General features: G+C 39.5%; 2 protein-coding genes across 2 annotated transcripts in view; both read left to right on the top strand.

The window, feature by feature from the left end:
- Positions 1 to 1,441: 1,441 nt before the first annotated feature.
- On the top strand, positions 1,442 to 4,315 carry ccr9b (chemokine (C-C motif) receptor 9b). The gene is made up of 3 exons (XM_044339874.1): positions 1,442 to 1,994; positions 2,136 to 2,176; positions 3,059 to 4,315. The coding sequence occupies exons 2-3, from the start codon at positions 2,141 to 2,143 to the stop codon at positions 4,109 to 4,111; spliced, it is 1,089 nt and encodes a 362-aa protein (XP_044195809.1). The 5' UTR covers positions 1,442 to 1,994; positions 2,136 to 2,140; the 3' UTR covers positions 4,112 to 4,315.
- Positions 4,316 to 15,700: 11,385 nt separating this feature from the next.
- Positions 15,701 to 17,112, top strand: part of gli3 (GLI family zinc finger 3) — a 95,706-nt gene continuing 94,294 nt past the window's right edge. The window contains exon 1 of the mRNA XM_044340191.1: positions 15,701 to 16,161. The gene's annotated coding sequence lies outside the window, so the exon portion shown is untranslated. The remainder of the gene's footprint in view (positions 16,162 to 17,112) is intronic.

The following is a 17,112-nucleotide window of genomic DNA, read 5'->3' as shown; positions in this document are numbered from 1 at the left end:
AGAAACCATAGAAGCAAAAATGAATCTGTTACAAAATCAGCATGTTAAGGTAATGAACAGACCTTTTGTCTGTTGAAAAAATAGTAATATGCCTCATGCGAGAAGCAGGGTAAGAGAAGTAGCAGTAGACATGAAACCACGTGAAATGCCAGAATAATCTTCTGCATGGACAGTGTTCATAAAAGTGAGTTTCTCATTGTGTATACTGTATCTGTATCTGTACTCTTGAACCTGGGGGCCTGAGAAGGTTTGCGCTTTGTTTTATGCCTGCAGATCAGAACAACACAGCTGGTTATTCACACTCGTCAGTTAGTGGTGTCTCAATCTGCCACTTTTGTTCAGCAGCTTGTTCCCAGAAGAAGATGATCGTCTGATCATGACACAGTCGTTTCCTTGGGCCTCACTGTGGTGCAAACCGAGAAATTGGTAGAAATCTAAAAAGCTGTTGGCTCACACGCTCTTCCTCCTGCATTATACACAATTTGCTGAGAATGAAAAATCTTAAATTAGGCCAGGAGGTGAAACCATGAAGTGAAGTGACAAAAACAGCCCTCTGGGCCCACTCTGTTACAGGGGCCAATATAAATTCAGTTGCGAATGACACCCTCTCACAGGAAACAACAACACTTCCTTTACTCTGGTCATACTTTCAAATCATGTCAATGTTTGCTTTGTAAACTGTTTCGTTGATAAGAATTCATCTCATAATGTATACTCATAATGAGTTTACGTGTTTGTCACAATCCGTTTTGTTTGGGCTTCGAGTGAGACTGCTGGAATGACAGGGACTTTCTTCTATGCCATGTTTTGTGCCACTGTGGTTAGCTATGTGACTTTTATTAATTTCCCTTTACAAAGGGCAGTACCCATGACCTCTGCACTTCCCTGTTTAGGCATGGGTTCTTATTTTTCATGACATATCACATGAATGACCTTCATCTTGGAAGCAATTGGCACTGGAATATGTGCGTTGTTGTTCATAGTGCGGTGCTCATGCTAGTATGTATGAACAGGGGTAAAACTCGACTTGGGTTAAGCAATAAAATAAATAAATATGAATCTGGAGCAGTGAAAACAAGGAGACACAGGAAGCTTGGCTCTGTCCACATGTGAAAAGAATCTGCCTACCAGCACCTCTAAAACTGAATCATATCTTGTTTCTTTAATTCATACAAAAACAGTGTTTTTACTAAGCTAAGCTAACTTAGTCTAGCTCCATATTTAGCACACAGACACGAGAGTGGTAGTGACTTCCTTGACTAAATTTCAGCAAGTAAGCAAAGAGGCACACTTCTTAAAATGCCAAACTGATTCTTTTTCACTGAACTTTTTTTTTTTTTTTTTTTTTTTTATAAAAAAGGGGATGTTATTTTTCCTAATAAGTATGAGGCATGTTTCGTCACTGCTTGCATGAAAAATAAACTCTCAGAAATTTCACAAACAGACTTCCTTATCACTGTTGACACGCTTAGCTTTTAGCCATTTAGCTGACAATAAGAGAAGGCTCAATAACATTTCATAACTGGGTATGTTGTAAAACGAGACAGAAAAGCTTACAACACCCTAACATCGACTACCTGTTCCACCGCTGGTCTTTAATCACACCTCTCAGGTTTTCAGTTTCAACTATGGTAAGTGCTCCACCTGTGTACACAAAGTGTGACAAAAATGAGCTTCGACTCAGTGAAACTTAATCGACTGTAGAGTGTATGTGGGTGTATTCTCTCTGGTTTGAGCTTGATGGCCGTGGTTCAGTGAGTTTAGTCTTTGTCACAGCCCCTTCGTGAAAGGTGCTGTCACAGATTAGTGCGTATTTTGGCCACATTGCTGTGCTGCTGCACAGTTGCGGGGAGAAATCTTTAGGTAGTGCACTGTTTCCATCAAGAGGCACGTGACCTGCGGTTAAAGGGAGGTATAAAACTGAGATGAGACTGTTAACCAGCTGTACTTCCCAAACGAGCAGAGCGTGCCTGAGAAGTTGATTTCAGCATCAGGTAAGTGATTAATTGCAACGCCACAAAACTGTAGAAAATTTACAGTGCATTCACTATTCATTCATATTTTATCTCTGTTTTACAAGATTAAAATGTCTTTTGGTCTGTTGTTTTATATCAATATATTTTGATTCCTTGTAGATAACATGGGCGATACAACAACATCAACATCTACGCTCTTTGTGAGTATTACTTTGGATAATTATGTTTTTCCATTATGTGTGAAAACCACTGAACCGATAACAAGTGCTGTTAAAGAACAGGTCTTTATTCTTTTTTATGTTCTGTATAATTGAATAGGTTTAAAAAGTTGGAATTACAATATATTAATCACAGAAAGAGACAAAACTCTTCAAATACTGTGTTTTTAGTGCATGTCTGTCCCAGTGAAAAAAGTATGATTTTCAAGAGTGGTGAAATTTAAATCTCAGGACCGTGTGTGACGAAAAAAAAAATCAGTCTGTTCAACGCAACACACGCTGACATGATATATTTCATATTTCCGGTATGTCATTAAATGTTTCTAATGAATGTGTAAAAAAGTGGATTTCACACTCCAGGTACGGTAGATTTATCTCAAGCAGACATCTGTAAGATACTCAAATGCTACAGTCAGACTTGTATCTGCATCAAATTTTCCATTATTTTGTGAAAAGCTGAGCCCCAGTTTCACCTCGCTGTTTATCTCTGCCCTACATCTAAACTTGATGTTTCTGGGGTACTAAGTTTGGCTGCAGGCCCCTTTCTGGAGCCCCTCGGGATCGTTTACCCCTCTCAGGCTTGGAAACAGCAGGAAGCAGTATTGTGCAGTAATGTGGTGTGGTTTCTCTGGCACAGACACAACACCTGCACAGTATGGTTAGCTTGTACGTCACCAGCGTTTAATGTCATATCACTTTATCCCCACTAGAAGCATTATTGTTATGAAGCGCTGACAGCAGTTAGTGAGTTGAAAGGAAATGAAAACTGAGAAGAAGAAAAAAAAGACCAGGCACTGTATCTGTTGCACGCAACCCTCTTGAATATCATATAAGATCATTTCATTTTTCTGCTTTTCATTGCAGACCACCCCCCTTGATTACTCAGACTATGACATGGAGTCTACTGAAAACGCAGACATGTGTAACAGAAGCTGGGTCAGGGAGTTTCGAGGCCAGTACGAACCACCACTCTTCGTGATCATCTTCATCCTGGGTGCCATAGGTAACCTGTTGGTGGTTTGGATCTACACCACTCTGAAAAACCGCCAAACAATGACCGACGTGTACCTGCTAAACCTGGCTGTGGCTGACCTCCTCTTCCTGTCCACGCTGCCCTTCTGGGCTGTCGATGCCATCAAGGGATGGGACTTTGGCGTCGCTATGTGCAAAATTGTGTCCGCTGTTTACAAGATCAATTTCTTCAGCAGCATGTTGCTACTCACCTGCATTAGTGTTGACCGCTACATTGCTATTGTACAAGTCACCAAGGCTCAAAACTGTAAGAAAAAGAGGTTTTTCTATGGTAAACTTGCCTGTCTAGGTGTCTGGTTTGTCTCCTTTCTTCTGGCCCTCCCTGAGTTTATCTTTGCCGAAGTGAAGAAAGACCAACACGATCAGTCTTTCTGTGTTCTGGTGTACTCGAACAATGAAGACAACCAGACTAAGATCCTGGTGCTGTCCCTGCAGATCTGCATGGGCTTCTGCCTTCCTCTACTTGTAATGTTCTTTTGTTACCCTGTCATTATTCGCACACTTCTCCAGACCAGGAGCTTCCAGAAGCATAAGGCCCTGCGTGTCATCTTTGCTGTGGTGTTTGTGTTTATTCTCTCTCAGCTGCCTCACAACAGTCTATTGATACTGGAGGCCTCTCAGGCAGCTAATACTACCATCACTGCATGTGACACTGTGAAACGTTTTGATATAGCTGGACAGATAGCCAAGAGTCTGGCGTACACTCATGCCTGCCTGAACCCAATCCTATATGTCTTCATCGGAGTCCGCTTCAGACAAAACCTCCGGAGGAAGATGGAGATGTGTGCAGGCAGGGGCGAAGAAAGGCAAAATTCAATGCAGTTAGCTTACAAAGGTCCCTCTGTCATGTCAGAAACTGACACTTCTGCCGCTGTTTTCTCATAAATCACCATTTTCCTAAAATCCTACTCCTGAGACCTGAACCTGCAGTTCCCCATGATTATCTTTTACTTGTTGGGAGTAAAATAGTCTACATTCTGGGAGTGCGGATATCGATGCTTTGTATAAAATGTATATTACTATAAAAACTTTTTTATTTTGTGTTATTACTATACTATACTATACTATACTTTTTTGAGTGTTTGTGTTGTTACAGTCTTTCTATCATGTATTTGTTGTGTCCCGCTGTAAATAAATAAAAAGTCTTAAAATCTTAAGAAGTCTGCAATTTTTTTCCATACCCCCATGAAGACAATGTGTCTCATAGCACAAAAAATGAATGTGGAGAGGATGCAGCTGAGGTTTAAGTACACAGGCTACTATAAATCTATAAATGAATCCAGTGATGAAGTCAGCAGTTTACTACTACACATGGGAAAATAGAGTGCCCTCACTGGTGTAACGTACATAGTGTGGTATGAAACACAGTTGTGAATGTGGCTAATCGAATCCACAGTGTTTTCGGTCTGACTAGATGTCCTGTTGACAGTCTGTGCCATGCTTAACTGTTGAATGTGGTCTGTGTCGGGCAATGACTTGGCAGTTTCGTAGTGAGTGCTGACGGATGCCCATTCAAACTGGCATGAGAGAAGTTTCCCACATTGACTTCACAGCGGCTGTAGCTCAGACAGGTGATAGACAGACAGGGAGGCAGGCAGACAGACAGACAGAAAGACACAACTTTACCTGGAGGCACAGGACTCTAGTTTCACCAACTTCAAAAACCAACACACTGCTTGAGTGCATAGTGTTCTTTGCACAAACCTTCACAATCTGCGTGAAATTCAATATACACTCCAGCGGAAGAGAAACTGTCTGTACTTGTCTGGCCTATGCCACCATCATCTAAGAAGATCAAAGTCATGTAAAACTAATGGTGGGCTGGTGGCCTGCTTTCCGTTCCTCTCTGTTGGGTGAAATGTGGGCCATGAGCTCTGTCTCAGATAATCACAGTTTCATGACACCGCGAAACAGAAATTGCTGTATGAATGTGATATAGGTACAGCATTTCAAAATACTGACAGAGATGCAGAGCTGAGGTTAACACCACAGCTTGTTTGGATTGTGTTAGATTCATAACGCAAAAGAAACACACACGCTTGTACTTTAAAAGATCAAGTATGCAAATATAAAAGTGTTGCAGGGTGCTCATTACGTTTGGTTGCTCGATTGGAGTGTAAAGGTTGGTGACCTGGCAAATAAAGTAAAGACTTTTGAATTAAATCTCAGTCTTTATTTGACTCAGAAAGACAAAAAAAAGAGACAGATGAAGGAAGAAAAAAAGAGGGTACATCACAAAGTACATGTTCGCTACAGTCTGGCACACCGTCTGTAAATAACATCCTGGTGTATTATTGTGGTCACAGAGGTTGGCCCCAGACAACTGCAGCCTACCTGCTCAATCAGGTGAGACCACAGACATATTTTTTTATTTTCCTCCTTCTTTTCTCTCACGACAGGAACCCATCAAAAACAACATGCTCCTGCTTAACCGCAGAGATGAGGTCTTTCCAGGGCTCACTATGGATGTCCTCAGGGACCCCAGCAGATGTCTTGAATTGGTTTCAACTGACAAACACTGAGGACAATTTAAGCACTTATCTGAGCGAGAGCACAGCTTCAGAGTAATTTGAATTAGTTTGTTTGTTAAATCTTAATCTACAAACCTTGCTTTGGTTTTAACTATGCAAAGTTAACATAATACAAAATGTGTCTTCTTCAATATACTGTTTGGTTTCACAGAGTCAATTCCCTAGTGATCTAATGTGCACTAGAAGGAAGTGCTTCTCACACTTCTTTAAAAAAAAAAAGAAACTGCAAAATTGTGTCATATTATATTTTTACAAGCATGGGAATTTATATTATAAGGATAAACCAGATCATCAGAGGGCTTTATTTGACCCCAAGTCATCAGTCTTTGTTAACATCATCAAAGTTAAAACGCCTGATGCTTTGATAGCTGTCTGTATTGAATAGGGGGTGAACAGAAAAAAACAAAAACAGGAACAACTCATTATACAATATAATTCAGCACTACCTCACATCAGTTTCTCTTTTTTGCTGAGAACTGATGCTGAGTGTTGCTTCCTTGGCTGCACATTAGGCTTAACGTCCTTTTTCGTTTCCTCAGTAGTTGGTCAAGATTGTATTCATACTAGTATAATGTGGAGCATCAAAAAGTGATTGTTTCAACCATTTATCCATTACTTTTTTAATCTTTTTGTTGGCTTTTTGCTAAAAACTTTTCAGGCTCTCTCAGTCAGTCTTATGCAGTCAGACTACCAAAGTTGGCAGGTTATTGTAAAAATAAATATGAAACTAAAGACATTAGAATCCCACCACATAGGATTACAAACTGGTGTGATTCTGTAGATGCAGATGAATTATTATCAAATTGTAATTTCTAATGACTGTACATACCAAAGACAAAAATGTATATATATCTACATGTACAGTATGTACTGTACATAACCCACTGTATACACTGAAAGTAACTTATTGCATAAACTGTACTATTTGCGCCATTGTATATAGTTTACAGTGACAGTTTGACCTGTATATAGACATTATACATATGTTGCTGTCCATTGTTGTGTGTGTATATACTTTTTATTTTATTTATGTTATATATACAGTACCAGTCAAAAGTTTTTCTTTTACACTTTCTCATTAAAGGGAATGGGAAGGTATGTCCAAACTCTTGACGGGTACTACATATGTACTATATGTTTATTTTTGATTCTATAGCCTGCTGTACTTGTGTAGCTGATGTGCTGTATGTCTTCTGTATGTGTCTTTTGGTACATTGTATGTGTGTCTGGAAACCAGACTCTAATTCCTTGTGTCTTCAGGCATACTTGGCCAATAAAGCCGATTCTGGTTCTATTTATATATTTTTTCGAATTAGCTTAACTACTCTTCACTCTCTCCTTGTACCCCCTGTAGTAGAAGTACTCCTGTTTGGGAAACACTGCCTTATATTGTAGGGTGTTTCTGTTATTTTGTCCACCCCACTGCATACCACTGTCTGTATAAAAAGCATCAACCAGACTGTGTTAGAACATACTGTACAGTGTATGCTTCCCTCTATTTTATTATAAAGGCCACTGGTAATGTCAACCACAAGGTGGTGTAGCTTGCACAGCAGATTGAGTTTATGGTTACGGCTTCAGTGAGCAACACACAAGTTAGATACTAACTCCATCTAGTGGTGGTCTGGATGGGAGGCCTGTGTCGGGGAGCAGTATTGGACATCAAGTTTCAAATTCATGTGGTTTGTCTTGTTCTTGCGAAAGAGTCTCATTCCCAAAGAGCAGCAAATAGACAGGCAGATTGATCGTACGCTGCATTACTAATATTCCACGTACCTCATTATCCCACAACTCTGAAGAACTGTAAGTAATCACCACTGGGGAAAACAGTAAAAAATAAAAACTGAGCAGATCTGGACTGTGTGCTGAAGAATGCGAAAGACTCACAAGTAGAGCAGCACCTGTGGTTTGGGAACATCCCATCCATCTTTCTGCACAGGGGGAATTGTGTGTGTGTGTGCACGAAGGAGATGTGAGAGAGGGAGAAAGAAAAAGAGGGATAGAGGGAGGACATGGTGGAGTCTATGACTAATAGGAGAGACAGAGAAAGCATATGTGACCCATTGACATTGAGCAGGCTGCATTCTGGTTTCAACTGGCCTATGGTCTAGTTCTTGTGGCCCATAGAAATCCTCAGGGACAATGGCTTATGTATCAAGAATGACCCACTGGCGTCAAAGACCATTTACTGCTGTAACAAGTCACAAATAGCTCCTCGTGAAAGTTTGGGTCTGGCTCATCTGCAAATTTGAAGCATATTGTGAAAAAAAAACCCCAGTAAAATGATGAGCCTAAGAAAGGAAATAGAAAAAGAATGCCATCCTTTATCCAAGCAAACAGGATCTTCATACTACGCCTCGGCGTAAAAAGAAATGTAATAGAACTTGGACCCCCACAATTTCAGCCCAAACAGGGAGCCTCTTATCATCCGCCATCTCTCCCACAGCTAATATTTCACTTCAGCTCCCGGGCCCACAGAATGAGAGACGTTTCCATTTCATGTCAGTCATTTCCAGGCCTGTGTGTTACCTGTGTGGTGATAAGTGTTTGACTGACTGGGAGTGTCGTTAGTCACTGTCCGGCTCCGAGTGACAGCTACAGATTGACGCCGATGATGAGAGGAGAGGCCTGGTGTGTTCAGGGACAGCAGTAATGCACGGTTGACGTAGAGGGGGAGGAAACACATTTACACAAACATACCTATATACGTATTTGTCAAAGGGAATTAAAAAAACAAGACATTGTAACAAAAGGGACGACATACTTCCTCATTTGTAAAAATCTGTTCAGTTCCTCTTATATATCATATCTATATCATATTTTAAAGGTGAATTATCTCCATGCTGTATGAATAAACAATACTTTTGTCCAAGAGCTTCCTCCAAAAACTATGAGTATGAGATAATCCAGATATGAAGGCCTATTAAGGTATAGTTAAAAGACAAAATGATGGATCTGGTGGTGAGAAAAGTATTTTTTTGTGTGGATAAAATGTGCAGCATAATGTCATTGAACATATTAGATTCTTCTAATCAACAGTGTAGGCAAATATCGGCTCGTCGGCCAAATCTGGCCCCCTGATGAAAGCCTTTTTCCTCTCATACATCTGCAGATAACAGCAACAGTATGGCAACTGTGCCTCCAAGATATATGAGAGCGCATATTGCTGAAATTAGGTCTAATAAAGTTACCAGATGAATAAAACAAATAGACAACACAAACAAACTACATGAAACAAGGACTCCACAAATTCAAACACAGATTTAATTCCACAGGTTTAGCTTGTTTGACCACAACAGATTAGTGTCAACACTACTTTCATAAGCTGCTGTAACTCTGTTAGCCTTCACTTACAAATGGGAAAAAATGACATCTGCCCACAGATACAATCCTAAAACAGACATCAAAGTTTTTTTTAATAAATTAATTTTACACTTGAATGAATCAAAGTAAATAAACAAATAAAGTCTGCATTCATCTTATGCAGCAGTGATGATGATGTTTGCTATGTTATTTCAGTGTTTCAGAGAGAAATTACAACACACTCAGTTTGCTTTCGCCATTAGTCTCACTATGAGCCGACCTGGAAAAAAAAACAACAACAACAAAACAACAGAAAATAATACAGCACAACAAGGCCAAGAAGTTCAATCTCTGGACATCTCTGGAACACGTTTTCACCCCTCACTCCTCTTCCAAAAGCGAGACAGTAAACCGTGAGAGATGGATGGGGCTGAGCGTTGCAAGGTTTCCAAAAGCGAACAGAGTCTGACTGCTGCTCTACCTGAGGAGCAAAAACAAAAGAGCCATCTCTACCTGTAGGACTGTGGGAGTCGAGGCTTTGATCTGGACCAGAAAGAGAGAGTAGTTTGATGAAATATTGATGCTTTTTTTTAACTGTGTCCTGTGGGAGCTCAGTCTGCTCTCAGGATGTGTGCGCTGATCTACAATACGGCTCTGTGCTTCGCTAGATGAGAATGGACTTGACTATTCGGCTCAAGGAGTCTTATTGGTCCTAATGGGCCTAATGATGACCCCCCACATGGGCTCGAATCGGTCAGGGACTTTTTTTTTCTGTTGATCAAAAGGAGAATTACTTTTAATCAGTCAACACCCATTACAAAACACACACACAAGTGATGTGTGTCTGACAACATCTTAACAGAGTCTCCACAGTAAAGCCTGCACATGACTTAAATCTTTATTTGGTGTTGGATGGGTAATTGTTGAAACAAAGGTGCAACAGCTTTAAAGGATAGGTTCACAATTTCTTTAAGTCTATCCTAAAATAATAATCAGGTGCCCAATTGAACACTGACACATGATTTTCTTGCTGTAATGATTCCCCTTGTTCATACCAGCCATTAAGAGATCCCTTCATAGTGCACTTTTAATGGATGTGAAGGAGGCGAAAAATCAGCCCTCCTATTAATTTAGCTTGAACACACGAACCAGAGTTAATGTGATGCATACGTTTTAGCAAACAGGTCAAAACTGATCATCTTAAAATAGCTATTAACACAGTATGTGGTTAAAGAGACTGAGGGTTCTTCACAGTTATACTTTCTTGGCCCAGTATTTAAAACACTAAGGCCTTGTTAAGCCCAGCATCACCATGTAATATGATTTCAACTGGGTGCTCAGAAAGTTTGATTTGAGTTTGTATGAAAGTGACCCACATTCTTCAAGCAACAATGATCTTCGTGCAAGAAGCAAAAAAAAAAAAATCTGAATATTGATAATTGCCTAGAGTGCTTTTGTCTGAAAGTTAAGAGGCCAACATACTCCAATCAGACCGGAAAAGAGGGTAAAAAAAAAAAAAAAAAACGAGGGGGGATTTATCACTCTCCCATGCTCACGTTCATACACAGAGATAGACGGCGGGCATAATGACTTCTGTGGCAAAAAAGCAGAGCGATTATTTAAACTTAAAGGACAGAGAGAGGCAAAGAAACGGGTCGAGGGGGAGAGGAAGGAGGGGTCTTAGGAGGAGCCAGGGGCAGGAGATAGTCTGGGAAAGGTCTCGCGTTAAAGTGGAATTAACATGCCTTTCCATTGGAGTCCATTAGATAATCATATTCATACCACACAAGGCTCCAAACCCTCTCTGTTTCATTATTCCCTTTTAATCCACCCTGATAAGGGGGTGCAGGCGTCGTGGTTTTTATTATGTCGTCATTTGGAATCCACATGAAATCCCCACGGGATGTTATCACGGGGAAATTGCTTAAATTGCCCAAGTGGATATAGTTTTGCGTTTATTATTTCTGACGGATTCAAAAATACTGCAAATATCCTTTTCTGATTATTGGGGGCAGAGAGTCTTATCAGTCATTCTCACTAATGGCCCACTCAAGCCATTCGATACCTCCGGCAGTGGGGGGGGTGGCGGGGTTCTGTGTGTGATAGTGTCCTGAATGTACAAGTGTGTACAGGTACAGTACGTGTGAGAAAAGGGGAAGAGAAGGAGAAGGAATCAACACAGACAGAGAAAAAAGAGGTAGAAGGAAAGTGTGTTTTATGGAGGGCACTTAATGAACCCTGAGGATCGATAACACTCTAATACATTCCTGACAGTAGACTAGAGGTCACTGAAGCTCTGCTTTTGTCGTGTGTTTGTTTGGCCCCCAAATCAGTCCCCTGGAAAACAGGCCCAGTGTCAGGTGACTGTAGTAATTTGGTGGTCGACACACTTGCAATTATTAGAACTGTAAAATTAAACATTAGGAGCAAGCAAACACTCAAAAAGTACAGAACACACGAAAAGTATTAAAATAAATAGTTACAGAATTTTATCTAGGACTATTCTGAATCTGTGTTTCACAACAATGTAATAATGATATAATCACTTAATTTCCCTCTGTCACTGCAATATAAAAATACTCAATGACACAAACAACATCTACACTGAAAATGTCACTTAAGTGAAGTATGTAAGTATTATTATATATAAATGTACCAAAAGTAAAACTACTCATAATGCAGAATGCACTGTTATGTATTATATTATATTATTGGATTACTATTACTAATGCATCAATGTATGAGTAGTGTTTTACTGTTGTAGTTGGAGGTGGAGCTAATTTGAACTATTTTATATACTGTTTGGTAATTTAATATATCTCACATTTTATAAACTGATCATATGTTTTGTTTGTAAAATCTTCATCTGTTAAGTAACTAGAAACTCAAACTGTCAAATAAATGTAGTGCAGTAAAAAGTACACTATGTTCCCCAGAAATGTAGTGGAGTAGATGTATAAAGTAGCATGAAATGGAAATGCTCATGTAAAGTACAAATACCTCATATTTGTACATAATGTAAATGTACTTAGTTACATTCCACTGCACCGCAGGCAGGTTTGGAGATATCTGTTTCTGATATTTCTGCTTTCACCTCAGTACAACGAAGGTGAGTGGATTTTTTTTTTGGCACTCACTGCACTGAAACAATTACCTTCAATTTCTCAACATCAACATCTCGTATCAGAATTAGTGTCCTTTTCATTCAGGATAATCCACAGACCAAACTATCAACAGTTTTAAGCATTATTTCTTAAGTAGAAAGAAAATATGTTCTTCTTTTTTTGGGGTGAACAGATCCAGTCAAATGTTTTTAAAAAGAATTACTAGTAATTAAAGTATAAATTCAATCAGATTACTGTATGTGTTACTAGTGGTGGGAAGAAACTACTGTAGTGCTGCTCAGTCACTGTACTTATGTACAATTTTGAGATACTTGTTCTTTACTTGAGTATTCCCATTTTATGTTACTCCTTATTTCTTTTTCACTACATTTCAGAAGCTAATATTACACTTTTAACACTCCGCTACATTTGTCTGACAGCTGCAGTTACTTTGCAGGTCTGAATTTTACATATAAGACGTACGATCATCTTATTAAATAAAATATAACACGTTGTAGTAGAATAAACTACCCAACAGTATATAAGCAGGTATAATTAGCTCCACAATGACAGCATTAAAATCCTACTTATACATGAATGCATCAACAATAATATTCCAATAATATACTATATGTTAAATATAACACTGAATGGTGACATTCTGCATTACAAGTACGTTTGATACTTAAAGAACATTTTGCGGCTGTGAATGCAAGACTTTTACTTGCAATGTAAAAGTATTTTTACAATGTTACTCCTTCTCTACTTAAGTAAAAGGTCTCAATACATCTTCCATCAGCATGTGCTGATAACTGAAGACACTTGAGATATTCCTTTATGTTAAAATACTGCCTCTGTGCTGTGAAAAACACAGGAGCCTCTGTCATTCCTCTGTTCATGCAGCCAGTGCGTTTCCAGCGGCCACATCTGTGTGGATATAATATGCTTATTCTGCCGTATCCATTTCACAGTGACATCTGTCCAGCGGCAAAGAATTAAAGGCAAAAATCCAAATGCCTACACAACATTCTGCCAAGTATTGATTTACTGTTACGCGTGTAACATACACACTACAGCACTACATATCATTTCAGTGAGATCACGGCTGAAACTGGGAACATGCTCTGTCAGTTGGTCATTGACACAGATGCTGATCTTGAAAGCGCAGCATTTATTTCAGATTGTGGTTGTGAGGAAAAGTGACGATATATGAGTGTGTGCATGCTCTTGATTGGTTATTGTATGTGTGTGTGTGTGTGTGTGTCTGTGTGTTTGTGAGGATGCCTGAGTATCTACCTTAGTGAGTGCACCTCCCTGTCTGTAGATCTCAGGGTCTGGAACAAACAGTAGTTCCTTCTTAATTGGGGTGAGATCTGGGGCTTAGAGGGGGCCAAGAAGGGACCCCGAACCCCTTTCTTTCTCCTCCAGAATCGCTTTGGCTACAGAGGTGCTTTTGATGTGTGCTTTGGCTCTGCGAGTCCTACTTTGGAATATGTTCTTGGGAGACCATTGGTTACTTGCCTCCAGGCAGAATCTCAATCCCCAGGATCCTGGCCCTCTTTGATGAAATACTTTCGGGAGCCGCTAACCCTACTGATGCCCATGTGCAACCCACCCCTCCCTCCTTTACCCTCTTGTTCTCCCCCACCTCACCCCCACCTCCCCCCCCCCCCCCCACCGCCCCCACTCCTAACCCACCCACCCGCCCACCCTCCACCTCCACGTTCCTCGGATTCTCTTTGAGAGATTCATAACAAGGACTTTATCTCTGTGTAGTCCAGGCCAGATGAGCACCGCCTGACAAACTGACAGGAGAATTAGTCGTGTCTTACAGAGCACCTTTGACTGTCTCCTCTCTCTGCCCAACTTCCTGTCGTCACGGACACGAGAATTTTCATTGTATTGACACTGATTTATATCACAGCTCATATTCCATCATTGTGCATTTGTACCATTGCTGTATTTGTTATACACTTTATTTATAATATCTGTATTTGGATTTAAAATCATCACATGTAATTTGAATTAACTGCCACGTTTTATGGATAAAAGGGGGAAAAAAATATTTTGTATCTGTAGATTTTGTTGATGAAAGCCATTTAATTTTAAAAATAGTTGTTTACAAATCATCATAGTTTGCCTAACTTTGACGACCGAACTCGTCCACATATTCTGACACAATCAGAATCAAACATTTGAGGAGTTTATTGATGATAAAGATGTTGACAGTTGTGACAGAAGATCATAGGCTCTGACTGATTAAGGCGATAATTAGTCAATGTAGACTTTATCGCTATAATAAGCATCTGGAAAGTGATTATAAAACATGAAAATCTTCTTTATCAAAGAGATAATTCACTTGAAGGACAGATTTCTGTATTCGCCAACGATATCTGATCGGTTGAGTGTTAAAAATCAGGATAAATACACAAACTGTGACTTGATGGACTTGACCTCTTGGCCACACACACACATTCAAATCCTGGTTAAACGATTAACCGGTGATTTTCCTCTCCAAACTCCCACCTCTTCATTGATTGAAACAGCACCCTAAAGACCTCTCTTACCACATAATTTCCCTGTATATTGATTATGTATATTGATTACACCTAACCCTACAGGAAGACTTCTCTCTGCCTTACCGTTGCATTAGGTATCACTCTGAAGGCTGAGCCCAGGAGACTATTTTAGCGCTCATAAATCGACAGATCCCAGTATGTGAGTAAGATTGCTCTATAATGTTAATTGGAGTTTTTTTTTTTTTTAGGTACATAATTGAGAGAGAGGAGAGTGTGGAATGATCAAAATGTACAAAGAATTCACTTATACCTCACTGATAAAGTTCATAATCATCATCATATCATAATTGAGAAACAAATCAATGTATTTACCTGTATTTTCTTACAGGTAATTTAATTTAAACAGTTGTTATGTATAAATATATATTCTATTGGGTGTGAATGGGTTTATATCTTTTTCTATGGACTGGCATTACTACTGAATGTAATGGTGTCACATACTGTATGTCATATAGGTATTTATGTAACTGTACTCATATTTCTTGCTGTTCTTAAAACTTTTGTGAAAAGTGAGTGACGGCTCTAAATAATAACACAGTTTGGTTCCTGTGTAGATCAAAAAGGTGAAAACATCATGTCTGTTACAAAGCAGAGCCTATGATAATATACACTGCCTGCCCAGGTCCATTAAAACACTCATTACCAAATAAAGAAAGAAAAAAAGAAAGAGGAATATAATGTCAAACATCATTAAAATCCAACTTTCCTTTCAATTTCGGATAAAACATCAATTTATTAAAGGTTTTCTTAAAAAACACCCAATTCTTTCCCAAACCTGAGTCAGTTTTAGACTTATTCATGTGCTTCAAAGACATATCAAGGAAAGGAAGTAAACTGACTTTAAAGTTATGCTCAGATAGTAATAATTTTAGGACTACCCCGGATCAAAGTTTCCAAAAATGTTGGCTCAAAGAAAGGAAGAAGGAAAGAAAGGGGGTACACAAAATAAAAAAAAAAGAGGGAGGCAGTGAGTAAAGGAGGGAGCCGAAGGGAGGAGTCAAACGAGGGAAGGAGCAGCTGGAGTCCCACACTTCGCCCTCTCTTCTCCTCGAAAAAGCGCACTAAATGTAATAACTCTCCATGCGCTTCTCTGACGCTTATGTTATTTTTACGCACATCTGCGGTCTGCTATCGGCAGATATTATCGGCAGGCTGATGGTGTTAGTCCGGCGGTGGTTGAACACAGCAAACTGTGAGGAGGAGAAAGACAAGCAAGAGGAAAAACTCTGGCAGCGCCGTTTTGGAGTTGGAGTTGCAGCGTAAAAAAAAAAAAAAAAAAAAAAAAAAAAGTCCCAGGCAACTCTAGAGGCACATCTGCAAGTTAGGAAGAGGAGAAGAAGAAAGAAGACAAATCTTTTTTTTTCTGAGAAGATCAAAAAAAAAAGTCAAGAATTACAGGGGAAATCACCCAGAAAGAAGTAAGTAATCTATTAAAAAAAATCACACACACACACACATGCGGAATAGACTTTGAACATTGTTGCGCTTTTTTGTCTACTTTTAAAGTTTGGGAAAGCCAATCAGACTGTGAAGCAGCAGAGATTTCACTATTTCAAATCGGTGGAATTTCATACAAGTTTAGATGTAGACGTGAAGTGGATTAACTGCGAGAACACTGGTATGAAACACCAGCTTTTTAAAACAACGATGAAAGCTCGGATCTGGATGGCAAAAACAGCTCCTAAAAAACGCAACACAGACTGTGTTACAGTTGGCCTGGGTATGATTTATTCTGTGTGAAATAAGTGTTGGTTGTTAGAAAACCCGGATGGCACACTTAACAAGTATCCGACAGACAGATGTGCATTTTAAAACAAGTTTGAAGTTGCATGAAGTTTGGTATTAATGGAAAAACTTGTTTCTCGAGCTTTGATGTGTTATAAGACAGGAGGAAAAACACATGTTAGTCTGCTGGGAGTTGTGAACTGAAACTTAATGAACTTCTGTAGACATGAAACTTATTGGACCTATGCCTAAAGAAACGCGCGTGGGGGTGGAGGGGGAGGGAAGGGGGAGGGAGGGGGTTGTATGGGAGGGGGGGGGGGGGCATATTTATGTGCATGCGTGATCATATTTCAGTGTCTGTTATTGATTCGGTTTATCCTTTTAGACTTCGGTAGGATTGTTGAAACAGTTAATGAGAAGATACACGAGCATGTTCAGACACTATCTGATTTTTTTTTAAAGCATCCGAGGTTGTGGCTGACCCTCGCCTTGACCTTTAACATGAAGACATATTTAGTTTTATAGCCATTATACCACTCAAACATTTATACATCACTTGTCTGGTTTTGTAATGTTTGTCCAACTCAAAACCTGAAAGTGAATTTGAGGCCTTTTTTTTGTTTTGGCAAGAGTAGTGTAATAAA

The sequence above is a fragment of the Thunnus albacares genome, chromosome 21 (assembly GCF_914725855.1).
Source record: "Thunnus albacares chromosome 21, fThuAlb1.1, whole genome shotgun sequence".
Lineage (NCBI taxonomy): Eukaryota > Metazoa > Chordata > Actinopteri > Scombriformes > Scombridae > Thunnus > Thunnus albacares.
The sequence above is the reverse complement of the archived record's forward strand: the minus strand, read 5'-3'. Positions and strand labels throughout refer to the sequence as shown.

Bases quoted from the DNA above. Each gene is read 5' to 3' on its own strand.
- ccr9b (XM_044339874.1), top strand. From the start codon at position 2,141: ATGGGCGATACAACAACATCAACATCTACGCTCTTT. The intron at 2,177-3,058 runs GTGAGTATTACT...TTTTCATTGCAG, and splicing joins CATCAACATCTACGCTCTTT to ACCACCCCCCTTGATTACTC.